Genomic DNA, 23274 nt, shown 5'->3' with positions numbered 1-23274 from the left:
CTATTAACTCTTTTTCATTTCTGGATAAATACTGACCTCCTTGCTTGGAGAGAATTCCAGAAGAAGATTGCATAGCGTGGAAGATGCTACAACGAGAATTTCATTTGGAGCATTCTGTAAAACCTGCAGTCACAAAGGGGAGAGTGAGGAATCTCTGTTTACTAGTAGGATAAGGGATCAGTTTGAAATGGAAGACCTGTAATTATGCTGTACATCAATATTCCATACTTTAGGAGATGCTTTGATGCTAGCAGTGCATACCCAGACAGTGCTGATGCAAGTTGCTGTGATGATACACATACATGACAAGCTGGAGCAACACAAAGTTCCTTCACAGAAGCTACATTTAAGAGCTTTCAGGCCCAATTTAGAAGAAATCAGTGGGAACAGATCCCTGCAATGCAAAGCACACGTGTGCTGGCAGTTGTAATTTGGCTCTGCAGCCATTCTCTCAACAGAGAGCAGGCTGTGTCCTGCAGCGCACTTCTGTATCACAGCTTACAGAAAAGCGGAGGAAGCTCCAGGAGGAGCCTCCTCAACATTTCTGTACCTTGTGCAAAGCACAACACGTCAAATATCCCCATGACAATCCTTTGTGAAAAGCAAGTAGCCTGGAACAAGTTACACTCTTATCTGTGCCTCGATCTCCAGCAGAACCAACATACGCCATTGTCAAACAGAGCATCCCCCTGCATGTCCTGAGAAAACTCAGTGAGGAAACAGGCATGGAGGATACAACTGCTCCTCCAGCAAAGAAAGGGGGAACGGAGGGACCATTCTGTACCACCTTTTGTTTCAGAGCAGTGAGCAAACTGCAAACATTAACAACTACTGCATTTACAGCAGCTTGCATTAAAATACATATACATAAGTCCTATAGTTTTAAACACTGTTCTTCCATGGCTCACACAGCTATACATGCTAGGGAAGAGAGAATGGACTTGCGTAGTTGTTATTAATCTAGACTAAAAATTATTTTAACATTACTTTTATTTTTCTATTAAGAATAATTCTTCACATTTTGGAATGAACAGACAAGTTTCTGACTTCAGCTTATTTAACACAAATCAAAATTAACAACTGCCAGCAGCTGCATTCACATAGAAGTCTGACATCTACATTCGGTTTTTTCACATGGCTCTCCTTTTATGCTAGTTGTGCTTCTTCAATCAGTCCTGTTGGGTTTGTTTTACATTTACAAAGGTTTGATGTTTTCATACTTGGCCTTTCGCAAACTCTTAAAGTATTCAAACCATTCCCTCCAAGCCCCTTCAGGTGATGATCATGAGTCCTGAATCACGGGATTATTACGCAGTAGCAATTGCACAAAACTTGCACGATCAAATCTCCCTTGAACTCCCAATAAGACTAATGAATTAGACATCCATGGATTAGTATCACAACTCACACACCCCATCTAAGGATGAATGCTTAACTTGTAGTAAGTGTATTCTGTATACTGTCAGAAAATAATTTCCCCATCATTTCTATCATGAAACTGTAGAAAAAAGTAGACCCATACTTTAGGGCTTCTAATTCATGCAAGCAACATAAAAGGCTGAGAAAGTTTCTTGGCCTGTGGCCAAGAAGATGGCCAGAGAGCATAGTATAACCAGTGAGTAAAATTTTCTTAAGTCTGCAACTTGTGAGAATTAGAACATAAGCAGAACAAAGAAAGTCAGGCCTGAATAAAACGTCACTGAGTAGTACGCCCAACAGGCATCTTTCCTGTATTGAAATGTGGCTATGTCTCGAGCTAGCTCGGCGGTGTCAGTGAGCGAAAACCGACCTTGGGAGAGAGGCACAGTTATGCTTGTTGGAAGGAAGCCATGGGAGCAAGAAGAGAAACTTTAAGATACGGAGTAGTCTGCAGTGCTTGTGGCCTTGTAGATAAAGGGAGTTGCTAAGCTGCTGTGTCTGCAATAGAAAAAAGCGCTAAGAGTGGAAAATTACTGAGCATTGTTACAGACTGACATGTCAGCCTCCTGCAAAGGTATAAAAGGCTTGTTTGATTTTAATAAACTGTCTTTGTGCCTTCGATCCAGTCCCAGAGTCTGTGCATCATACGCCACATTGACATACCACTAGAAATAACTGAAGGATCCTCTCCTTCCTTCCAGGCTCTTGAGCGAAGCTTTGTACCGTCAGCTTATAACTGCCTCGTTATCAGGCTCATCAGTTCACGACTTGCAACACCACTTTCTCTGGTCTGGCCATTTTACTTCTGAACAAGTCAAGCTCACTTCAGGTGATTCTCATGGGTGTCAATACAGCCCAAGCTTTCCGGCTTCTTGCTAGCAGACTTTGTCTGTTCCCCATTTTCAAGGTCTAAAAGATGTTGAAACTAAGAAACTGGTTTACCTGCACTCTGTGACAGTCACATTACAGAATGAGAGATGATATATACCTTACACACTTTGATCTCATTTAATCTTGCAGGTAATTGCATTATATTAAAATATATCTTTTTATAGGTCTTGCTGAGCGCTTTGGCTTCAATTTTAGAATCTGCAATGAGATCTAGAGGGTACAGAATTACAGGAGAAAACGCAGATCTAAATTCTCATGCAGGGGTACAGGCGAAGTCTGAACTGTGCCATCTAGTCTGAGCCTGGAATGAAAGGAGATAGAGCCCACCTAGTGCCCTACATAAACATCAGGGATAACTGAGCCTCACTCACTGATCACAACAAAGAACAAGGAATCAAAAACCAACAACAACAAAAAAAATCAATCATGGATCACAGTCCTCTTTGCTTTTGTTGATTTACAACTCTCTTAAGAGAAGGTAATGGAGTTTTGACTTCTAGGTGTAGGTCTGCAGGCAAGTTAAATGACTTTAAAGACTTAGTCGTGTAGCTTTAAGACAGCCACAAACATGTCAGGTATGTAAACAGGATGTGAAAAAACTGGAACTTAGAATCGCAGCATACGGGCACCTACAGCAACAGCAAATAGCAAGCAAGAAGACGATGACAGGAAGCCTATCAGGGTCTGACACATGTACTATCTAAGATATATAAGCAATACGTAAAAATCATAAACGCCATTTTGGCCATTTTGTCTGAATCCAGCCACGTAGATATAGTGGTTTTGAGTCAGTCTCAACTTGCATCAGGGCAGATCCTGAGACTGTGACCAGTGGGTTACTGGGGAGACAGAGCCTGGTGAAGAGGAGTAGCACAGCGGGCAGCTGCTAGATGCCGGGAGAACGTGACACCAGTAAGGTGAGCCACCAGGGACAACATGGGGTCTAATTTATCTAAGGAAGATACCATGGTGCTGTCAATTTGGAAGTTAGTGTTACAGAAGCGTGGAACTACTTTACATGGGCTGCAGTTAAGACCTATGTTATTGTGGGCCAAGAGACACAGAGTAGAAGCGTCCACTGTGACTGCTCTTAGTGTGTCGACCTGGAGAATTTAGGATCAACACTGTTAGAAGCTGTGGCGAAAGGGGACAAGGAGGTGTTGGGGCTTTTGTCTACATGGGGACTGCTTAGAGATGCTGTGGAAGGCTTGAAAAGTCGGCAAGACACGAGCCGGGGCTTGAAAAGTCGGCAAGACGTGAGCAGGGGCGTATCACCCAAACCTCCCCTGGATCCCCCTTCAAACAACAGACAAGAGGGTGAGGTGGGGGGGGGGGGAGGGGGAGAGTCCATGCCCCTTACCAGGCACCACTCCTTAATGTCCTGAAGCCCCTAAATCTGTTCAACAGCATCAACCTAAGTTTGGTAGCAGTTCTGAGGACAAGGACAACAAGCAGAAACCTTGGCGGACCGATCCCAGCCCCCCTGAGTTCCGCTGACATTTGTGCCGGCCAACATTTCCTCCTCCCTCTGCTTCTTCTCCCCTCCTGCCTGCCCCCTCTGTTCCTCCCCTGCCCCCGCACGATGGAAATGCCAAAAATCCGGAATCGTGTCCAGCTACGACAAGGTTATCAGTCAGAGGCAGTGAGGAATGTGGAGGTGGTATAAATCCAGTATCCAGCATTACGGTAATGCCACACGACCCTCGGCAATTTTGGCAGGCTGTAAAAGATGAGGCACTAAAAGAGGGAAACTGAGATTTAGTAGAACAGATAGGCAGACCACTCCTTGATGTTCCTACTCCTTCCACCACTGCGCTGCATCCCGTACCCTGTTATAACAGGAGATATGGCTGCTGGTAACCTTAACGTTCATGTACCGTTTGCTTCGAAAATAGTGCAGGACTTGCATAAAACTGTTTCTCAGCACGGGGTGAATTCGCCGGCTCCAATGCAATTGTTGCGCTTGCTCACCACGCACACTTTGTCCCCTTTCGGTATTTCCCAGCTGGCGCGGATCATGCGCCACCCTGCGCAACCGGCGGTCTTCCACGCCACCTGGCGGGCAGCCGCGGAACAGCAGGCGCTGCACAACAGAAACCTTCCGCGAGCCGATGCCCGGGCTGGCCCAGGGCCTGACGCGCTGACGGGCACCGGGCAGTATTGCCAACCCTCGGCAGCGGGCTCGGTGGCCCACCCCAGTATTAGATCAAATGAAAAATATAGGCATGCAAGCAATAACGAAAACCGCGCAACTAGCGGAGCCAAAAAAAGAGTTATACAACAATTAAGCAAGGCCCCAAAGAACCATTTTTGCTGCTTGTGGAAAAGTTGCAACATGCTGTTGCCTCTCAAGTGTTTGACCCTCACTGGCGTGCCATGCTAGTAAGGCAATTAGCCAAAGATAATGCCAATGCTGATTGTCAAAAAGTAATAGAAGGATTGCCAGGAGAACCCAGTTTAGAAACTATGCGATCAGCCCGTGCCAAGGTAGGTACCTTGGAACACAAGCTAGCAGTAATGGCTGCTGCGGAAATGCAATGTTACTCTTGCGGTAAGTCAGGACACTGTAAACGGGACTGCCCCTCCAAAAAACAATGCGTGGCACAACCCAGACTGTCCCCGGCAGAAATTACTTGTTTCCGCTGTAGAAAGGTCATTTTGCAAAGCAATGTCATTCTGATTTCGATAAAGAAGGATTCCGCCTAGCAGGCCAGGGAAAAGCTCACAAGAGCGCGAGGAGGCGCACGCCGCCACACCAACCGGCCACAAAACATCCAAGTCCACATTGATGTTACTGATGTAGAATCTACAGGTGAAGTATGTGCCTTGGTTTCTACACCTGTGCCTCCTGCTACAATCCCAAAAAATAGACACCTTGCTCAACTTGTGCCTTTTGTGAGTTGTTCCCTGAACAGAGCCCGCATGGCGGGGTGATGAAGGATTCGGCTCCACAGGAATACCTCCAGTGTGTTGGACACAAGGACTATCTCCACAAGGACTCAACCTGACCTGCACTCCGGCATTATCGGGAGGCACTCCTGCACAAGGGAAGTTGAGTGGCCTTCTGGATACCGGAGCAGACACAACTGTTGTATCAAGCAAGGACCGGCCACCTCCATGGCCCCTGGTAAATAACGCAGCAGGAGGCGTAGGTCTGGGGGGCATGACTACTAGCTGCTTGTCTGTGAAACCTGCACAGATCAAAACACAAGAAGGACAGACTGCCAACGTCCACCGCGCCACTGGCTTTGTGGGGCTGAGATTGTTTAGGACAATGGGGAGTTGGGTTTTAACCACCGATTTTTAACTGGGGCCACTGTACTGCAGCAGTGAAGCCCCCTACCCTTGGGGTCTGCTTGGTTAACTGACACACCGGTATGGGTAGGTCAGTGGCCCCTGCCCCAGGAAAGGCTGTGTGCCCTGCATGAATTACTTAAGGAACAATTAGACACAGGCCACATCGAAGAATCACATAGCCCATGGAACACCCCTGTATATTTGTGATAAAAAAGAAGTAAAGGGCGATTGTTGCATGACCTGTGTAAAGCCAATGCAGTGATGGCCCCTACGGGGGCCTTGCAGCCGGGATTTCCATCTGCCACCATGATACCAATGGAGTGGGACATTTTATTGATCTGGAAGATTGGGTTTTTACCTTTTCCTTTACAGTACCAACTAGAAATAACTCTGAGCCCACAAAAAGGTACCACGGGACTGCAGTGCCTCAAGGCGTGAGAAACTCGCCAACCATTTCTCAGTGGTTTGTAGCCCAAGCCCTGAGCTCAGCCAGAGACAAATACAGAGATGTTTACTGTTATCATGACATGGATGACACTTTGCTAGCAGCACCATCCAAAAGAGCTGCTGGAGACAGGTGAGAAGGATGCCAGACATAGTTTAGCAGAATTTGGATTGATTGTAGCTCCTGAAAAATTTCAGAGACAAGAGCCCTGGAAATATCTGGGCATGAATGTGCTGAAGAGAACTGTCTCTCCACAACCTATCCAATTGAAACTGGATGTAAAGACCTTGAATGATGTCCAAAAGCTTGCACGAATGCTGAATTAGCTATGGCCTTTTTTAGGCCTTACTATGAACAAATGCAACTACCTTTGCAACTTTAAAAAGGAGACACAGATCTTTTAGGCCCAAGGCATTTAACGGCTGCAGCCTTGGCACTTGTGAAAGAAGTTGAACAGTTGAACTCTGCACGACATGTGTGGCGTGTAGATATCACACTTCCTTTAAGTGGTTTTATTTTAATGGAATGATCCTCTCCTTATACTACGTTGGTCCAGTGGAACCAAGCTGGGGAAGATCCACTGCATGTGCCTGAACGGTTGGTTTTGCCTTTGCAGTCTAAGAAAACTGTTGTTGGATGGTACGAATGTGTTGCCAATTTGATCATAAAAATCCAAAAATGATGTTCAGAGTTGACTAGAGTTGATCCATCAGCTGTGATTATCCCTGTACAACAATTCTATTTTGAATAGGCTCTGTCAAACTCTACTGCCCTTCAAGTGGCTCTTGCCAATTTTCAAGGGCAAGTTCAGTACCATCATCCACTTTTGAAAATGACTGTAGATCTCACTTTGCAGCCACGGCAACTAAGTCAGAGACGACCAGTCAAAGGTGACACAGTGTTTACAGACGGGTCTGGAAAAACTGGAAAAGCTGCAGTCACTTGGAAACAGAATGGGCAATGGCATTCCCAAATTGCGTATCAGGAAGGATCCCCGCAAGTCGTAGGGGATCCAAGGGCTGCGGCCTTGGCATTTCATTACTTCCCAGGCCCTCTTAATCTTGTTACTGATTCAGCCTGTGTGGCAGCCCTCCTTCCCAAGTTAAAGATGGCTGTCCTTGGCCATGTCAACAATCCCAAGCTTTTTACAGTTTTGACTTTAGTTTGGGAAGAAATTCAGAAATGCCATTCTCCATTTTATGTTATGCATGTTAACAGCCATACTTTCCTACCCGGTTTTGGAATTGAAGGCAGTGCTAGAGTTGATGCTCTAGTTTCTGTGGCTCTGTCAGTACCCGTTCCTGATGCCCACCAGCAGGCTGTGTTAGCCCACCAATTCTATCATCAGAACTGGCGATCCTTGTATATCAATTTGGTCAAAAGGGTCCCTCTCAGGCTGCTGCACGCAGTATTGTTGCAGCCTATCCAGACTGTCAAAACGTTACTTCTGTGACAAATTATGGAGTTAATCCTAGAGGCCTTCAAGCTTTACAACTTTGCCAAACAGTTGTAACTCATTACAACAAGTTTGGCAGACAAAAATATGTCCATGTTACAATAAAAATTCTGCTGCAATGATTGCTACTGCCCACACAGGTGAGACCAGTCGTGACATCATTCGGCACCGGCAACGTGCTTTGTCTGTGCTTGGCATCCCCCCTGCAATCAAAACAGACAATGGACCTGCCTATAGCTCCAAGTCTGTCAGGCAGTTCCTTTCCCTGTGGGGGATCTCCCACAAATTTGGTATTCCCCATTCCCCCTTGAACACAGGAACGGTACTCTTAAACACCTACTTGAAAAACGAAAAGGGGGAATGAAGGGAATGACCCCAGAGGCATGTTCAGAGAAAGCATGCTATGTTTTGAACTTATTGAAAATCTCAGTCGACCATGTGGTGCCTCCCATTTTGCAGCACTTTGTGCCAAATGGTGACAAGCAGCCAAAGCACAAAGGCGTCTTGGTGCGCATGAAAGACCCTTGTACCGGGCATTGGTCAGGACCGATGAATTGTTAACTTGGGGGGAGAGGTTATGCTTGTGTCTCTACAGATGAAGGCCCGCGATGGATACCTGCTTGCTGTGTGCAGCCTGAGCTTAGTGTGCCGGATCATGGGAGCACCGCTGCCGCCAGTCAACCCAACAACTGATGTGTGGTCTCCTTAACACAGCAACTGAACCCATCCTGGTTTGGTGTGTCTGTGGTGCAAGGCAGTCAACCGTTCCACACACGTCTGGTTGGCGTGCCCTTCCTCGAAATGTGTGTTAACAGACATTATTGCGCAAAAGCTGAACGTACGATTTCAGTAAAGGCTCTGGGGAATGAAGGATCTTACTGAAAGCCTTGATATTTGTGATAATCTGTTACCTCTGTATAATGTTAACCACAAGAAATTGATATTGTTGGCACTTTGAATGTCGATAGTTGTTTTTATGTAGATGCTAACGTAACAGGAGGCCATGATGGGACCATGGCATCCGCATAAATCAACACGTGAACATGTTGATAAGCATAATGTGCTTAAACATAATATAGCTTTAAGATGAAGCATGTAATGATGTAGTTGATTTATGCAACAGATGGGAACGTATTGCAGCAGCTCTTCTCTTAGCCGGAGCAGCAGCAGGGAAAGCATTAGAAGAGTTGAATCACCTTGTTTGTTAGGTAGTTTAGAATGAGAGTCAAACCTCTAGCCTTTTGGGATTGTTAGCGGATGATTTGCCACGAGTACATCATGCGGTTTTACAAAACAGAGCAACTACTGACTTTTTGTTGTTGACTCAGGGACATGGCTGTGAGGATTTTGATGGCATGCGCTGCATGGATTTAGGTGCCCCATTGCAGCAACACGTTATCAAAATCCGAGAAAATGTTGGGGGTTTTGGCATCAATTCACTCAATTGGCAGGATTGTTTGTTTGTTATTGCCTTGTTTGCTGTCGTGTTTGCAAAGGGCCCTGCAGCGCACAGCAAACCTGGTACTAGTTGTTCAAAAACAAACAGGGGGAATTGTAAGGGTCTGCAGACAAGTTAGTTGACTTTAAAGACTTAGTCATGTACCTTTAAGACAGCCACAAAAATGTCAAATGTAAACAGGATGTGAAAAAACGGAACTTAGAATCGCAGCATACGGGCACCTACAGCAACAGCAAATAGCAAGCAAGGAGACGACGACAGAAAGCCTATCAGGGTCTGACACAAGTACTATCTAAGATATATAGAGCAATATGTAAAAATCATAAACGCCATTTTGGCCATTTTGTCTGAATCCAGCCACGTAGATATAGTGGTTTTGAGCCCATCTCGACTTGCGTCGCCACATCTAGGTAATTTCTATTGTGATTCTACAGAAAGACATGCAAATTGAACAGACACCACATCCTGTTAATGGCACAGAACACTTCAGTAGCTGAGACTTGACTTTTCTTTACTTACCTTCATTAAAGGTTTCCATACAGCATGATCCTGAAAACTCGTCCTGAGCTGCTGTACAGAACGGGACAAACTGTGCAAACATCTGTAATGGAAAAGAAAGCTTCATTGTGAAACATACCATACACTAATGTAATATATACATTGCTTCTACACAAAGATTCAGCTTCGATTTTGGTATTAGACTGTAAATTGCAAAATGAAAATATTGTACTAGTCCAGGATAAATCTCCCCCAATAAATTTTCCAACAGTAGAAATTACTTCAGATTAGCTTTTGAAAAATGAGCAGAAATTCTAGTAAGTGCAGCATCAGACTTTGACAAGACAAAAGTATTTGTATGAATCAGAAAAGCTTCCTACCTGACTGCAGCTAATCGCACCTTGATACCAGATTCAGACAAGCCATTAACAATACGGTCCATCATATTTTCAGTCTCAATGATCTGGAGCAAAGAAGAATTAATGTTATATGAATAATAGGAGCATTTATGAGTTTGGTTTTGTCTGCAAGATTTTAAATATTGCATGTAAGAACTAGCTAAAAACAGCAAGACACATTCTCTTCCCAGATGAAGTGGGAAGTAGTGTGTACCTGCAATACCGTTTAGGAAAAAAATAATCTATATTCTATGCTCCACTACTGCTTTCAAAATTATTTTATTAATCATCAAGGAAGAAGAGGTTGTTTTGGATTTTATATATATAATATGAATTACCCTTGATGTCATATTAAAACAAAAGAGAACATGTGTGAGTGCACACAATATATATAAACTACAGATTAGAGACATGTTGAAGTGCTATCTGCCATATTTAGACATGGCCAGCACAAGCACTTAAGACTAGGATAAAAAGGAGTTAATACCAAGATGAAAGATGGCACTTGTATATTAAATCAACTTTGACAAGTACACACCCACCACTTATTAAAAACAATGCTTGGATATGAAAAATAAGGATCCTTACTAGTAACTAAGTTCATCTTTGCAACAAAAGAGAAGTTGATAGGTTTGACTTCTGGAGATCCTGATTGGTTCCCCGCTGATAAATCTTCCTGCTAGTTATGTTTTCAACATTTTTCCTGCCTCCTTCCTGTCCATATCTTTCTTCCTTCTGTTTTCCCCCCTTTAACCAGCAAATAAACTGAGAAAATTCTCCTGCTTCCTGTACTTGCCATGTTTCATGTAGTAACTCCATGATTAATTTTAAAAAAATGCTGCTTTTAATCATTCATTGTTTAATTTCCCTCGACTTCCCACACATTAATTTTTAACTATACCAGCGCTCCAATTATCCAGTCTCTTTCCTGTGATGTTCGGAAAGAGTTTGTTCTCCTTCACGCCCACTGCTCTGTTATGATAGTGCAAGCCCCCTTGGTCACTTCAGAATCGTGGAACAAATTTTGACTTTTGTTTCCCAATGTGATTAGACTTTCCAGTTTTATTTTTAAAAACAAACAAACATTTGTTTTATAATAGGATACCTGACAACAGAGGTTTATTCTGTCCCTCAGAACACAAGTTTCATAAATTACTTGTATGCCACGATATTCCTTATGAGTAGCAAGGACTGCATGATGTTGAAAGACAATTTATTGTGAGAAGGTAGTTCATCACTCTGAAGATGTTTACATAAATAAACATTACTCTTATATCTTGTTATGGCAAGACATTATTTTTTGTTAAAATCCCATGCAAAGAAAGTGCAATCCAAAAGTTTATATTAATGTAACAGAAATACAGCCTTCTCATTTCAACCTATTTACACCACAATGAAAAACTTTCAGCTATGCCTTTGCCGGATCACTAGCGTTTTTCACTGGCTCACCTTTTTTCGGATATCTTCATCATTTGCTCCCAGGGAAGCATAGAGCTTGAAAGCAGCCTGGCGCAGTTCATGGGCATGCTTCAGATCATGGTCAAGCTATTTAAATAAAGCACAGATACCAAATTTTGACACTAAAAAATTACAGGTGTGATATTCTTATTTGTTGCAAACTAGTGCTTATCTACTGGGGTTTTGCCTACCACACCAAGGGCAGCCAGAAACTCAAATGAACTGCTGTTCTATTAGCTCACGTCCACATTTACCAACTGAACACAATTGAACTTAAGAATATGGTTAATCTCCCTGCTGAGTTACAGACAAGGCAACTTAAACAATCTGAGGCCAAACCACTTGTATTAAGTTACAACTCCATCCAGATCATATTCAGGCAAAAACTATTCCTATTTACCCAACAGAATACAGGAACAAGCCAGCAGAAGTAAAAGAATTGGGAGAGCATCAAAGGAAGTTTTATCAAGAGCATGGAAGCAAAAGCAGGAACCAAAGCCAGTCTCCTAAATCACAGGACCTCTATCTTAAAGTGGATGTTCGCTTCCAACTTCTGCTGTGAAGGTAACACAGGAGGGTGCAAGCTGTCTAGGAGGTTCCTGGAAGGTAACTTCTTAACACCAGTGCTAGAGGGGTGAATTAGGGTGGTGCACTACTGGATAGGCTGCTCACAAATCAGGAAAAACTGCCTGGGGTTATGGTAATTAATGGGAGCACCAGCTATAGGGATCATAAAATCGTGGTGTTCAAGTTCCTGAGAAGGGTGAGAAAGGGAAGAAGCAGAGTACAGAGCCTCGACTTCAGGAGAGCAGACCTGGAGGAGCAGATGGGGTGCACCCTGGCTTGTTCAGCCAAGAGAAGAGAAGAGAAGGCTGAGCAGAGACCTAAGAGCAGCCCTTCAACACCTGCAAGGAGAACATGGAACCAGACTCTTTATGGAGGTGCACAGCAAGAGAAGGAAAAACAATAGTCAAATTGAAACAGGAGAGGTTCTTACTGGATATAAGAAAGATAAAAATTCACTACTAGAGCAGTCAAACTTCAGAAGAGATTGCTCAGAGAGGTTGTTTAATCTCCATTCTTAGCAGGTTTTCAAGAGTCAACTGGACAAAGCCTTGCACAACAAAGCTCAGCATTGACCCTGCTTTGAACAGAAAATTAAGACTTTCGGACCTCGTTACATTTGGTCCAGTGAGAATAATTCTATGATTCTGTACCAAAGGGTTCCACAAAAATATGCAATATTTAAATTCTAGACAAAATGACAGAAAAATGCTAGTATCAGACAGCAAAGCACTGAAATAAAAGAACTGTCAAAAATTAAGCTGTACGAGTAATTCTCTCTGGTGCCTCTATATCAGAGCAGAATGTACTATATTATTGTTAAAAATATTTAAAACAGACAAGTACTCTGACAGAATCCTCATGTAGCTTTTACCTTACAGGGTGTAATTCAAATCATTCTTTACAAAGTAAGCACCCTGGTTTCCCAGCTGACTGTTTTTACAGACTTTCTGAACACTCACAGCAATGTCATAATATTTATAATTGCCCCACTCACATTTGGAACCTAATCATATTCCTGATGCTACAGCCAAATTCCATTACTCCCCAATTGGCTGCTAAGCTTCCTTCTGCTTATTTAATTCTATACTGCAACTAATATTTTTTTATATATAATTTGTATATTTACATAGAATTCAAGGCAACTCTATATGCGGAATCAATCCCATTCTTTAAAAGTAAGATGAGAAATGAGTCTACTTCTTGGGCTAGTTTCAGAGAAAAACCAAGGCTCCGTAATCCATTTTTCAGGGGTACTTTCTAGAAATCAGACTCAGTAATGAGGGGGTGGGAATAGGCAATGGGTATTTCCCTGTGCAGAATATCAAAAACAATCTGGCTTCTGAAGTTGATTTATCCACTAGTGCAGTGCTTTGGAAAGTGTATGCAAATCTGTAAAAAAAGTTCACATGTGAGAACTCCTAGTACAACACCTATGAAACTAAGTCTCCAAGGTATATCTGGTCTATCTGGTCTCTGTCTATTAAACCATTTGCAAGTGCAGATAACTCATATTATGCAATGCTACAGGACATCCACATATTTTTCTGCTTTAACAGAACAGACCATCTCTGAACTTAACATTTTTCACAAGCCTGACACAAGAATTTAAGCTGATCTCTCATCACATAGACTGTTATTCTTTTATAAAGCTGAAATGTACTGGTTCCTGCAGGTAAGCCTTTTAAACTCTGCAAAGGAGAAACGTGACAGATGTCTCAGCCTGATACTTGATTGCTTTCGCTGTAAAATGTAATGAAACCCGTATGGTTAAGCTATAATAAACTACCCATAACCCATCTCTCTGCCTTTGACTTAGAAGAATGGCAGCATCCTTCCTACAGGCTGGGGAGTCCAGATAACCACAACAATTTCAGTTTGAATAATAAAGACTCCAGAAAAAGCAGTGAGCAAGCAAAGATTTGGGGACTACATGCAGCAAAAATCAAGTCCTATTGGACCTCTGTGGTCACCTTTCTATTGAAGAACCCAAACAGAAACTTTAAATAGAATAAAAAAATATCCTGAGCCCATTCTTTTTGCACATTTTTCAAAGCTTCAGAACTGGGTAAGGAAACGTACCCTCTTGATATCAGTGATTGCACTCACTGAGCTGGGATACTTGAAGTAGTCAGCAAGCATGACAATGAGGTGGTCGGTAATGCTGGCAATTCTCTGGAGCTCCACATCTGTTTCAATCAAATAGGCCAGTGTTTCTGCTCCTTCTACTCGCTCCTCCAGCAGTCTTTCCTTACTACACATTCGAACCAAACATGGCAGAGTCTGAAAAGTTAAAAAAAAACAACAAAAAAAAACCAACAACCACCATGGTTTAGTGCACCTATGTTCATAAGGAAGCTCACAAAAAAAAAAAAAAAAGAAAGAAAAAAACCCCAGCTATCCTAGAGCAAACTTTAATAATGTTCTTTAGTGCCATACCTTCAGAAAAAAAAAAAAGGGTTTTTAGTGGTTTTAAGGACTACACACAGAAAAATTGTTCAGGCATTACTAAGTATACAGTAGGCTAATTTCAACCAACTTCTCATGCAGTCAAAATTATGCAACGTTTAGAAGTAACTGTGGTCAAAGCTTCACAGAAGCTAAAAAAACCCAACCCCAAATCCCCAGGTTTATTCTTACTACACAAGAACCTGAAGTACCCAATTCCATCACGAAGTACTTGACCTCTCCTGCCCTTCTGCAATCTAGGATTGACTACAGACAATGCAGTCAAAAATATTCTCAGGGCTTCCTTGACCCATGCTGCTCCTAGGAGTAGCAGGGAAGGAAGAATTACTCCTAAGTAGTACATTTGATCAACTAGAGATTAAGTCCACTTGGAATCCAGGTCCATCCTGCCTTACCCTGACATACTCTCTAACTTGGTTCCACTCACAGGGCAACATTTTTGTCATACCTTCTCTACTTTAAATATAAAAAACAATCAAATCTTTCTTTACCTGAAGCTCAGTGAAAAGCACTTAACTCTGGAAAGACCAGTTCTCCAGTGGTTGGGACTCTGTTCACTCAAGCCTCACCAAACAGAAATATGAAAATGGATGGGGAAGAACATCAAGGGTTTCGCTTGTGTAACTGCAGCAACTTCAGCAGAATTACACTAGTAGAAAATGTTTCTCAGAGTTATGTTTTTGGGGACCTGCAATAACATTTATCCATTGACTGTTCAAATTATTAAATAGATAATAACTTATCTCCATTCTACAGGTAAGGAAGCAGAGTTACAGGACTTGCCCACATTAAAAAAACAGATGCTACCACAACGATTACCACTTGGGTTGTGAATCTTGCACCTAATCCAGTGAGCCAAAGCACCTCCTCTCTGTGATCTGTCACTTAAGACATCAGATAAGACCTTCAGCCTTAACAGATGAAAACTGGTTCTAATAGCACAGACACACCCAAGAACCTTCTGCTTCCTTAGGAAGTTCGCCAGAACTCTTTAAAAGAGAAGACAGTTGCTCAGGGTTGGTGAAATTAAGCAGCCCTCAAACTACCTCGTTCCAAAAGTGAGATTTCTAGGATATCTTGAAGTTTGTTCAAAGTTTGCTTTAAAAGCCTTCAGGTGTTTAATTATTACTATACTTTTTCATCTGCAGAATTTAGAACTGCACCATGATGATTAAACATCATCAGTTTCAATTACCAAGCTGGCATAAGGTATATTAAAAACTGAAGGTAGCATAAATAAAATCATGAAAGCTGAACATAAACTCTCAAAAAATTAACATTCAGGTTGAGTAAGAAGGAAGTAGAATTCCATGTCTAAGTCACAAACATACTGTACTTCCCAATTCTTTCCAAGGTCAAATATCCTGAAATTAGCTATTTCTTGGCATCCAAGGGCTAGACATTGTTAAATCACTGGCTGCAAGCACCCAAGAAACAGAAATCTCACACTTCTCAACTTTTAGCAATCCCACCTGTTTAAAATTAAACAAAATCAAGAATTCCACAGGACACATTTTAACTGTTTCATCACACCTACAAGTCAGTACAAGGTAATTAATGCAGAGGAGTAGGGGACTGTACTAGAGGTGTAAGACGAAGAGCCACAAAGCACACCTGATCTTTTCTGGCCAGCAGATAAAAGTCTGAAAATGGACAATAAAGGTTGAGTACTTAATTCACATGGTATTTCTGGGATATCATCAGGGCTACACAGACAAACAGTCACTTTGGTTATTAGGATTCCAAAAAAATAATTTCCCTTCCAATCAAATCCATTATTTATCAGCCTCCCCTGCCTTCTCCCCACCCTAACTCATTTTATTTTTTCACACGTTACAGGCCAACCCACAACTCCAACTGGACAATGAAAATAAATCAAAACCATTTTGAAAAACATATCCCTGACAGTCCTCTAAATAAAGAAAGTTTGATAGCAAAGGGTCAAAGCTCTCTTCAATAATTTCTGAAAACTAAAGGGGGCATCGCTTTGTTTTAGTTCACCAGAGGTCAAACAACTTGTGACTGGATCTACCACAGACTGAGACAGTGTGTTATCTTGAAACTGTGGGCTCCTGGAGTGACCCCAGAAGAAAAGAAATTACCCTGCACTGTTTGAACAAGGCGGCAAGGTTCTGTGCCTTCCTTCTCTCCTCACTCTTTAATCTGCTCTCAAGCATTACAACAAATCTTAGTCCACAACTTAAAAAGTTTACTTGTGTTGAGAAGCAGCTCCCAAGAAAAAGAAAGTGCTCCTGTCGCTGTGGACTGGCAAGCAAATCAGCTCATAATAGCCTGAAAGGACGGCAGCAATCCATTCAGCCCACATGGCAGGGCAGGCGTAGCTCCACGCCGGCAGTTAGCAGGCAGCTCCCAGCAATAACCCACCTCTAGCTACGGCAGCAGCCCCCTGTTTCCTCCCCCCAGAGCAGAACAGTTCCGGATCCCACATGTCCTGACCAGGACATAGCCCACGGTTAAGCAGACAGTGGAGGATTTCTCAGGGGAAGACATTTTCAAGAGAAGAATGAGGTTTGCAGGAGCAAGATAGCTTAGGAGCATCGAATTGTAGCCCTCAGTCTGCAGGTGTTGTAAGGAAAAAGAAGAGAAATCAGGCAAGTGGAGTGTTGATTTGGAAAAAAGGTAAGTAGGAGAACGAGGGAGAACACAGCTTGGCTTCCTCTGGCTGTAAGACCAGATACCTGCGCAGAACAGATGCCACTATCAACACTGGAATGAATTGCATTTTGGACTTCCTTGTGTCAAAAGACAGGAGGGATGGGCCTTTGTCTTGGCCCACATATGGATTTTTTAATCTGTCATTAACTGGAATGATGAATACCAACATCCCAGTAACAAGAGCTGTAGATACGCCAGACTCTGCTGCCATGGATATTGAAAGGAATTAATATGCTTTCTTATTGAAGTATCTTACACATAACCTACTCTTTCCCCAGCGTTACTGAAGAGCAGGACTAAGGGCCAGCTCTTGAGCCTCTGGTGATAGTTTTCTGGTTTAAAATGTAAGCTTGCAGGAGTCATCTTCGCACCAGACCACAGTCAGAAGGCACCGATCAGTAGCCTTTGATGGTGAGCACCTGCTGCTTCAAGCAGTACACTGGAGCTATCTGCAGCACAATCTATGGTCAGGCACATACGTACTAGTTGTCTGTTCACAAGAGGATCTGAATACCGTAGCGGGGCCTTCACGGCCAAAGATAACCAACTTTGTTATTAAAAAACATTACTGGGTCTGAAACCATACACCACCAAACCTTGACAATGACTGCTTTGCTGATGAGACCCTTCACTTGCTAAGACTCATTCCAAGAGCACATGTGGTCTCCTCCATCTTAGTACAGGGGCACACAGGGGGGAAAAATATTTTTTCAGGCATTTAAACTGTATTTCCTTAAGTCTGAATTATGTGTTATTCTCTGGAACAAAGGATGCTAAAAACACGCTAAAAGCTTAGGAGTCTGCCAGACTGCTACAGTAATTATCAAAGAAAATGAACATGTTTCCTTATTGCAGTACTACAGTAATACTTCAATATCTCATGGAGAAACAAGCAGTGTTAGTATTCTCTGATCTCTGGCTGATATGCTTGCTCATCAACAGCCTTTTTTTTTTCTTTTGACTGAAGTATGACTATTAAGAGATTACATTCCTACGGCATTTAATGAAATTTCCTTTACTGAATTTCCTTAATAAGTCACATGTAGTATAAAAATCAGTATTTCAACATGAGTTTTTGTTTCTTGTATATAACAAATATCCCCAGCCAAAGTATGAAGCAGACACAAAAAACCAGTGAAACCTGAGAAATCATCTGCTCATAACAGACTCCATGAATAGATGTGCAAGTATTCTGACTACAGCCTTGTCAAATAAGCTGTCAGAAGACAAACCAGTACCTTGTTCACATACAGAAACCAAGGCAGTAATATTGTTTCTGTGTTACTTACAAATGGTTACTGAAACGATTACAAACCTCAAATGGATGTGTGTCCCTTTCAGCATGACTATTTAAAACTTCTTCAAAAAGCCATGTCACCATAAATGCTTGAAGACACAAAGGGAAACTAGGGTACTATTTTTTTAAATAACAACATCAGGAGAACTCGGTGCTTTGAAATCTTCAATGTAACAGATTTTTGTGCTACTTCTTATTTATACAAGACACACAAAACCAGGATAGCCCTAGATGAGAAAAACATTGTAAACAGAAAACTGTTTAACCAGCTCACCTTAAGAACGATGCAAGAATCATCTGTTCGTATTGCTCCAGCTCTGCACATGGAAGTAAGGCTGTAACAACATAATAAAACATACATTCACCTATCACTGGGGTTTATGCACTTAAGACACTGTAAAACCACCAAATGTACTAATGAAGTGTACTGCCCTTTGTTCTACCATTGGTTCAAATACATTTGTACTTAGTGGACTTGGGCACACGAACGAACTACTACAGGCGTACTTTTAAGCACGTTTCTAGTACCAGACATCCTGCTGAAGCACTGATCAATACATACACTACACACCAGTCAAAAAAGGTCTAATCATCAAACCCGATTGATCCACAAACCTTTTTTACCTACAAAACCCCCACAAACAAACAAATTAAGATAAAGGAGCCAATATACATAGACCTGTCCTTTGCTGCACACAGCAGGGGCAAGCACTTAAAACAGTCAGGAGAGAATTAATGCAGGGTTGGTAGTCTGACAGCTCAGTCAGAAACCATTCAAGCTTTGCATTAGCCTAGGAGATGCAGTATCATTGTGATGCTTGTCCACAGGCATACCTTAACACTCTGCTAGAATAAAGGCATCCTTGCTAATGATAAAGTCAGTTAAGTGTCTGACACTGAAGCAAACCAGCATTTGTTCTTTATTAGACAACAACTTAGTGGATATGACAACTCCAAGGTCTCAAGCTACAGTGTTGACACACATCAGACAAATGCATAAGTTGCTTTGTTAATTTACCTGTACACGTGCTTCAAGCTACCAGCAATGCAAAAGTGGTTTACCTTTACACGGTTTATAGTTTTTCTCTTCTCTGCTACAGGGAAGTGGAATGAAGCTGGAGGATAACTTCTCTGCATTCAGTGCAGAAACATTCAAGTAGCTTTTGAACTAAGCCACTGTAACTGGCTTTTATCATGCCACAGCTGAGGTTAAAAAAGTAACTGAATTTCAGTGAAGGTGACTTCAAACTAACACAGTTCAACTCTCAATTGGGCAGGTTAAAAGCATATATAAGGTTAATTATAATTGCTCAGCTAAGAAGCAGTAATATGCTAACATGCTGTAACCATAGTGTGTTTTACTGTATTCCTGAGCTCTTTCCAAGTGCCTAAAGAGAGTTCTTTCACCTCTTAGAAGGCGAGATCACTGATCCTGTTCCAAACCTACCGGCGACAGACACAGCTAAAAATCCCATAATCAGAAGTCTTTCAATGTATTATTTCTCGGAAGATAAAAGATAAGACTTGACTGTTAGCATAGAGATCATTTTATAAACTTTTACTGCCCAAAAGCCTTGCAGCTGACAGCAGGAAATACTCATTTTCACACCTGAACAATCAGGAGAAAAGCACCCATCTTGCAGTTGCCGTTTAGTCAAGCTAGACCCTATTTGCCAGAAAGTAGCTCTATTTCAAACGTGAAAAAAGTTAAAAGTATTTTTACTTCAGGTAAAATTGGCTTGGCTTAGCTGGAAGCAATTCTGGTAATTTTAGTAGAAAAGGTTACTGCTCCACTTGTAGCTGCAAATCACTCTCCCAAGAGGCTTACTGCTCTTCCCTCTGTGCCAACACTACTGCTCAACTGAAGGATCTTTACTCCATTTCCATCAAGAGGTATAAACTTGAGCCTTCCAGGTCTATTTCAATTGTTGAAAAACAAAGGAAACTTCGTAAGATAGCTTTGTATGCCTTTAACAAAAGGCTTCACAAATGCCTAAAAACCCCCTTCTACATGTGCATTCCATGGACTCTATTAACAAATCAGAGAGGAACTGCAGATTAATTGACCAAAGCTGGAAAGGCAGGAGTGAAATGTACTTTAGAAGCAGGGAAGAAAAGGTACCTGAGAATTTCACCTACTACTCTCATTAGAAAAACAGAAAACAGAGAAAGTCTGACTTGAAAGGAATCAAGTAGGGAATGGATTTATAGAAGAAAAGCCAGTAAGTCTTTGCAAGACCCCAGGACTGTCATGAAACTGAGGCCTTGACTGTCCTACTAAGAAGGATGACTGCCCATGGACTAATTAGAAACCCAATCTTAAACTCAAGATACTGGTTTGTCTTCAATTTTCCTGCAATTTTCTCTTTCGCTTTTCACCACATCATTTTCTTCCATGCTTTCAAAGGTCCACTTGAGCCAAAGTACGGCAAAGCAACTGCAAACGATGGGATTGTCTACACAACTCCTTCCAATTTGAAGGAGATCAGTAAAGAACACCAATAGTCCTGGGAGCATTCATCCCAAAATAAGGACACAGTCCAGAGCCAGAATAATTCTTTTTAACTCCAACCTGCCTTCGTGACTTATCATGCCTTATATCTTGAGATAATTTTTTTTTAAAAAAAATAATTAATACTTAATTCTGTAGGTATTCTCTGAATCCTCAAAAAGACATCAATCAGAACTGAGACTGCTGCATTGCAGTTAATTTAACTTGCCTTCTTCACTAAGCCACCTAACAAACCAGTAAAACCAGACTGCATAGACCAACTGTGGTTGGAAGGAAGCATAGGAGGTCCCCAGACAGACCTCCCAGGTGGAGTGGGATTACTTAAAACAACCCCCACACAATAAATATCTTTATAATTGCTTTCATGAATGGGTTAAGTCATCATAACCTGGCAACATTACAAAAGAGACCATCCCACCTACCCCACTTGTTCCTCACCCAGAACCTCAAGACCTTGCACTGAGACAAGCGTCAGTGAAATTGGTGAACTGAATCAGAGAACCCACTGATCCAGGTCAAAAATAAGCCATCAAAACCTAAAAGATTAATCAAACAATACATCAGTGGCCAAGCTCTTGAGTTACATATAATTTTAGTAGTTTATAGCAACGGGTAATTTTATCTCTTTAACCCCCTGAAGTAATTTATTCTGTTCTTATCAACACAACAAAAGGAAAAGTGTCTTAAAGGGAATCAATTCCCAGCTTATGAACTAAGTATAACCCTGGTGTCGCTATTATGGAACTTGATCACATTTTATCAAAGGGTAGAAAGACATGAACACACAGAAGTGTGCCCACACCAGAAGGGAAAGTTTGATTTGAACTATAAAATTAATTACTAACAGTCATTCTGCTGTATGAGCACATGAAGCTTAAAGAATAATCTATTTTAATTAAAACAGTTGGGAAGAGGGATTAGCTCTGCTCTGTCATTTTAGCGCACACAGATCTCACCACACGCCAGTCACCTGAGTGAGCCCTCTGAACAGCGGTGCAGCAAGGACATTACCTTGTACTACACGATGATATTTCAGTATTGTACTCTGTAAGGACATACGATTGACCACAGCCTATTCAAAGTAAAACTCTTAATAAAATCCAAGCTACTTGTGAAAATCCCACTCCAGCTTACGAAAATCCGTATGTCTGAATACATATTCCTGACAAAACTGCTGCCCAGGAACGTTTTTTCCCATTTATGTACAGCAAAGAGTGAAGGTTATGCTATAAAGATTATTAGGTGAGAATCACTTTTTCAAGGATTTAGGTAATGCAAATAATATCTATAATTATTCCTAAGATTTTAGCCCACATATTACTTTGCAACAAGCAAAAAGGGAACAGTTAAAAAGTAAGTATTAAATTGCATGCTATTTCATTCTAATTCCTGACAAAAATTACCATTTGGCTGATGTGAGCTGCATTTCAATTGGCTTGTCCCTTTGTAACATCTTCACAAAAATCTGTGGTAACAATTCTCCATCGACCGACACTGCAAGCAATGAAAGAGAACTCCAAGTAATTTTAATTCAGCCAGTCAAAGAGTGTCAAATAAGCAACCACAGCACTATACTTACCATTTACAAGAGTCATTGATACCTGTGGGTTTTCAAAGGCTAGAACTGAGAAGCATTTCAATGCTTGCATTCGAACCTGTGTAAAAACATAACGTATATGAAGTACAAATGTAATACTAACTTAAAAGCAAAATTGGTCTATACTGCTGTATAGGCTTGTAGAAAAATAATTCTGTGTAATGGAAAAGAAATACAGATGATGAATAAAAGGCAGATGGAACCATCTAACTCACACCTTAACACCTGTGATCTCCCTGTGGGAATTATCCTTTTATGTTGTAAACTATTTGTGAAAAAGACAAGCAAGGATAAAGCTTGGGTAACTAGACAATCAGAAATACTGGTCTTATTTGTGATGCCTCACAAATGTGCAAACAGCAACAAAAGAATGGAAGTATCATAACAATAGGACTTTTTCTTTCCAGCACTCCTAAGTATGTAAAAGAATGAGAAATACATGTTGAGATTTACCTTTAAAGGCTTCTGAAGTAGAAATTTAATAAAATGTTTGAAGAGTTTCATCCAGTTGAAGTGATTCTGAACTAATCTTAAGACAAATATATACCATAAGTTTTATTGCCAAGACACAGCCTCAGGTATCACCTGTACAAAAATGTTTCATAAACTTCAAGCTGGATTCTTCCTCCTCCAGTCCAAACCCATGTTTCGGTTTAATCGAACAATGTTTCATGCCTGCCCAGTCACACTAGGCTATGATGAAGTCCTTGTAACTTCTTTTTTGACACAGGGAAGACCACCCACCATCACCCTTCCAGACGGAGAATCTCAGATATTAGCCTTCACTTTCTATAGCTACATATATTTAAACTGTATCCACCTCTTTCCATGTTTCTGT

At 41.6% G+C, this 23274-nt stretch overlaps 1 protein-coding gene and 2 long non-coding RNA genes across 13 annotated transcripts in view; 2 read left to right on the top strand and 1 right to left on the bottom strand.

Annotated features, from left to right (window-relative positions):
* Window positions 1-23274, bottom strand: part of ARMC8 (armadillo repeat containing 8) — an 86811-nt gene that overhangs the window by 12816 nt on the left and 50721 nt on the right. For 5 of the 7 annotated variants that reach the window (XR_008825122.1, XM_056358170.1, XM_056358168.1 and 2 more), the window contains 8 exons: window positions 22419-22494; window positions 22243-22333; window positions 18602-18662; window positions 13968-14168; window positions 11313-11408; window positions 9846-9928; window positions 9487-9568; window positions 37-123 (listed from right to left, as the gene is read on the bottom strand). Coding sequence is in view for 6 of the 7 variants with exons in the window: in XM_056358170.1 (XP_056214145.1) it covers window positions 37-123; window positions 9487-9568; window positions 9846-9928; window positions 11313-11408; window positions 13968-14168; window positions 18602-18662; window positions 22243-22333; window positions 22419-22494 (777 nt within the window). In the remaining variant the exon portion in view is untranslated. The remainder of the gene's footprint in view (window positions 1-36; window positions 124-9486; window positions 9569-9845; window positions 9929-11312; window positions 11409-13967; window positions 14169-18601; window positions 18663-22242; window positions 22334-22418; window positions 22495-23274) is intronic. The other 2 variants (XM_056358171.1, XM_056358172.1) reach the window with 1 other exon arrangement.
* Window positions 130-7423, top strand: LOC130157989 (uncharacterized). The gene is made up of 2 exons (XR_008825128.1): window positions 130-3227; window positions 3718-7423. It is a non-coding gene; the product is annotated as an uncharacterized LOC130157989 (long non-coding RNA).
* LOC130157988 (uncharacterized) lies at window positions 9521-18595 on the top strand. Of its 5 annotated transcripts, none has more exons than XR_008825124.1 (4): window positions 9521-9660; window positions 11729-11885; window positions 13445-13560; window positions 13705-13918. It is a non-coding gene; the product is annotated as an uncharacterized LOC130157988 (long non-coding RNA). The 5 variants fall into 5 exon arrangements; XR_008825127.1 differs by having other exon boundaries at window positions 12410-13560; XR_008825126.1 differs by lacking the exon at window positions 13705-13918 and adding an exon at window positions 16194-18595 and having other exon boundaries at window positions 11729-13560.

Source organism: Falco biarmicus, chromosome 13, assembly GCF_023638135.1.
Source record: "Falco biarmicus isolate bFalBia1 chromosome 13, bFalBia1.pri, whole genome shotgun sequence".
NCBI classification, from domain to species: Eukaryota; Metazoa; Chordata; class Aves; order Falconiformes; family Falconidae; genus Falco; species Falco biarmicus.
This window is presented reverse-complemented; position numbering and strand designations above follow the sequence as displayed.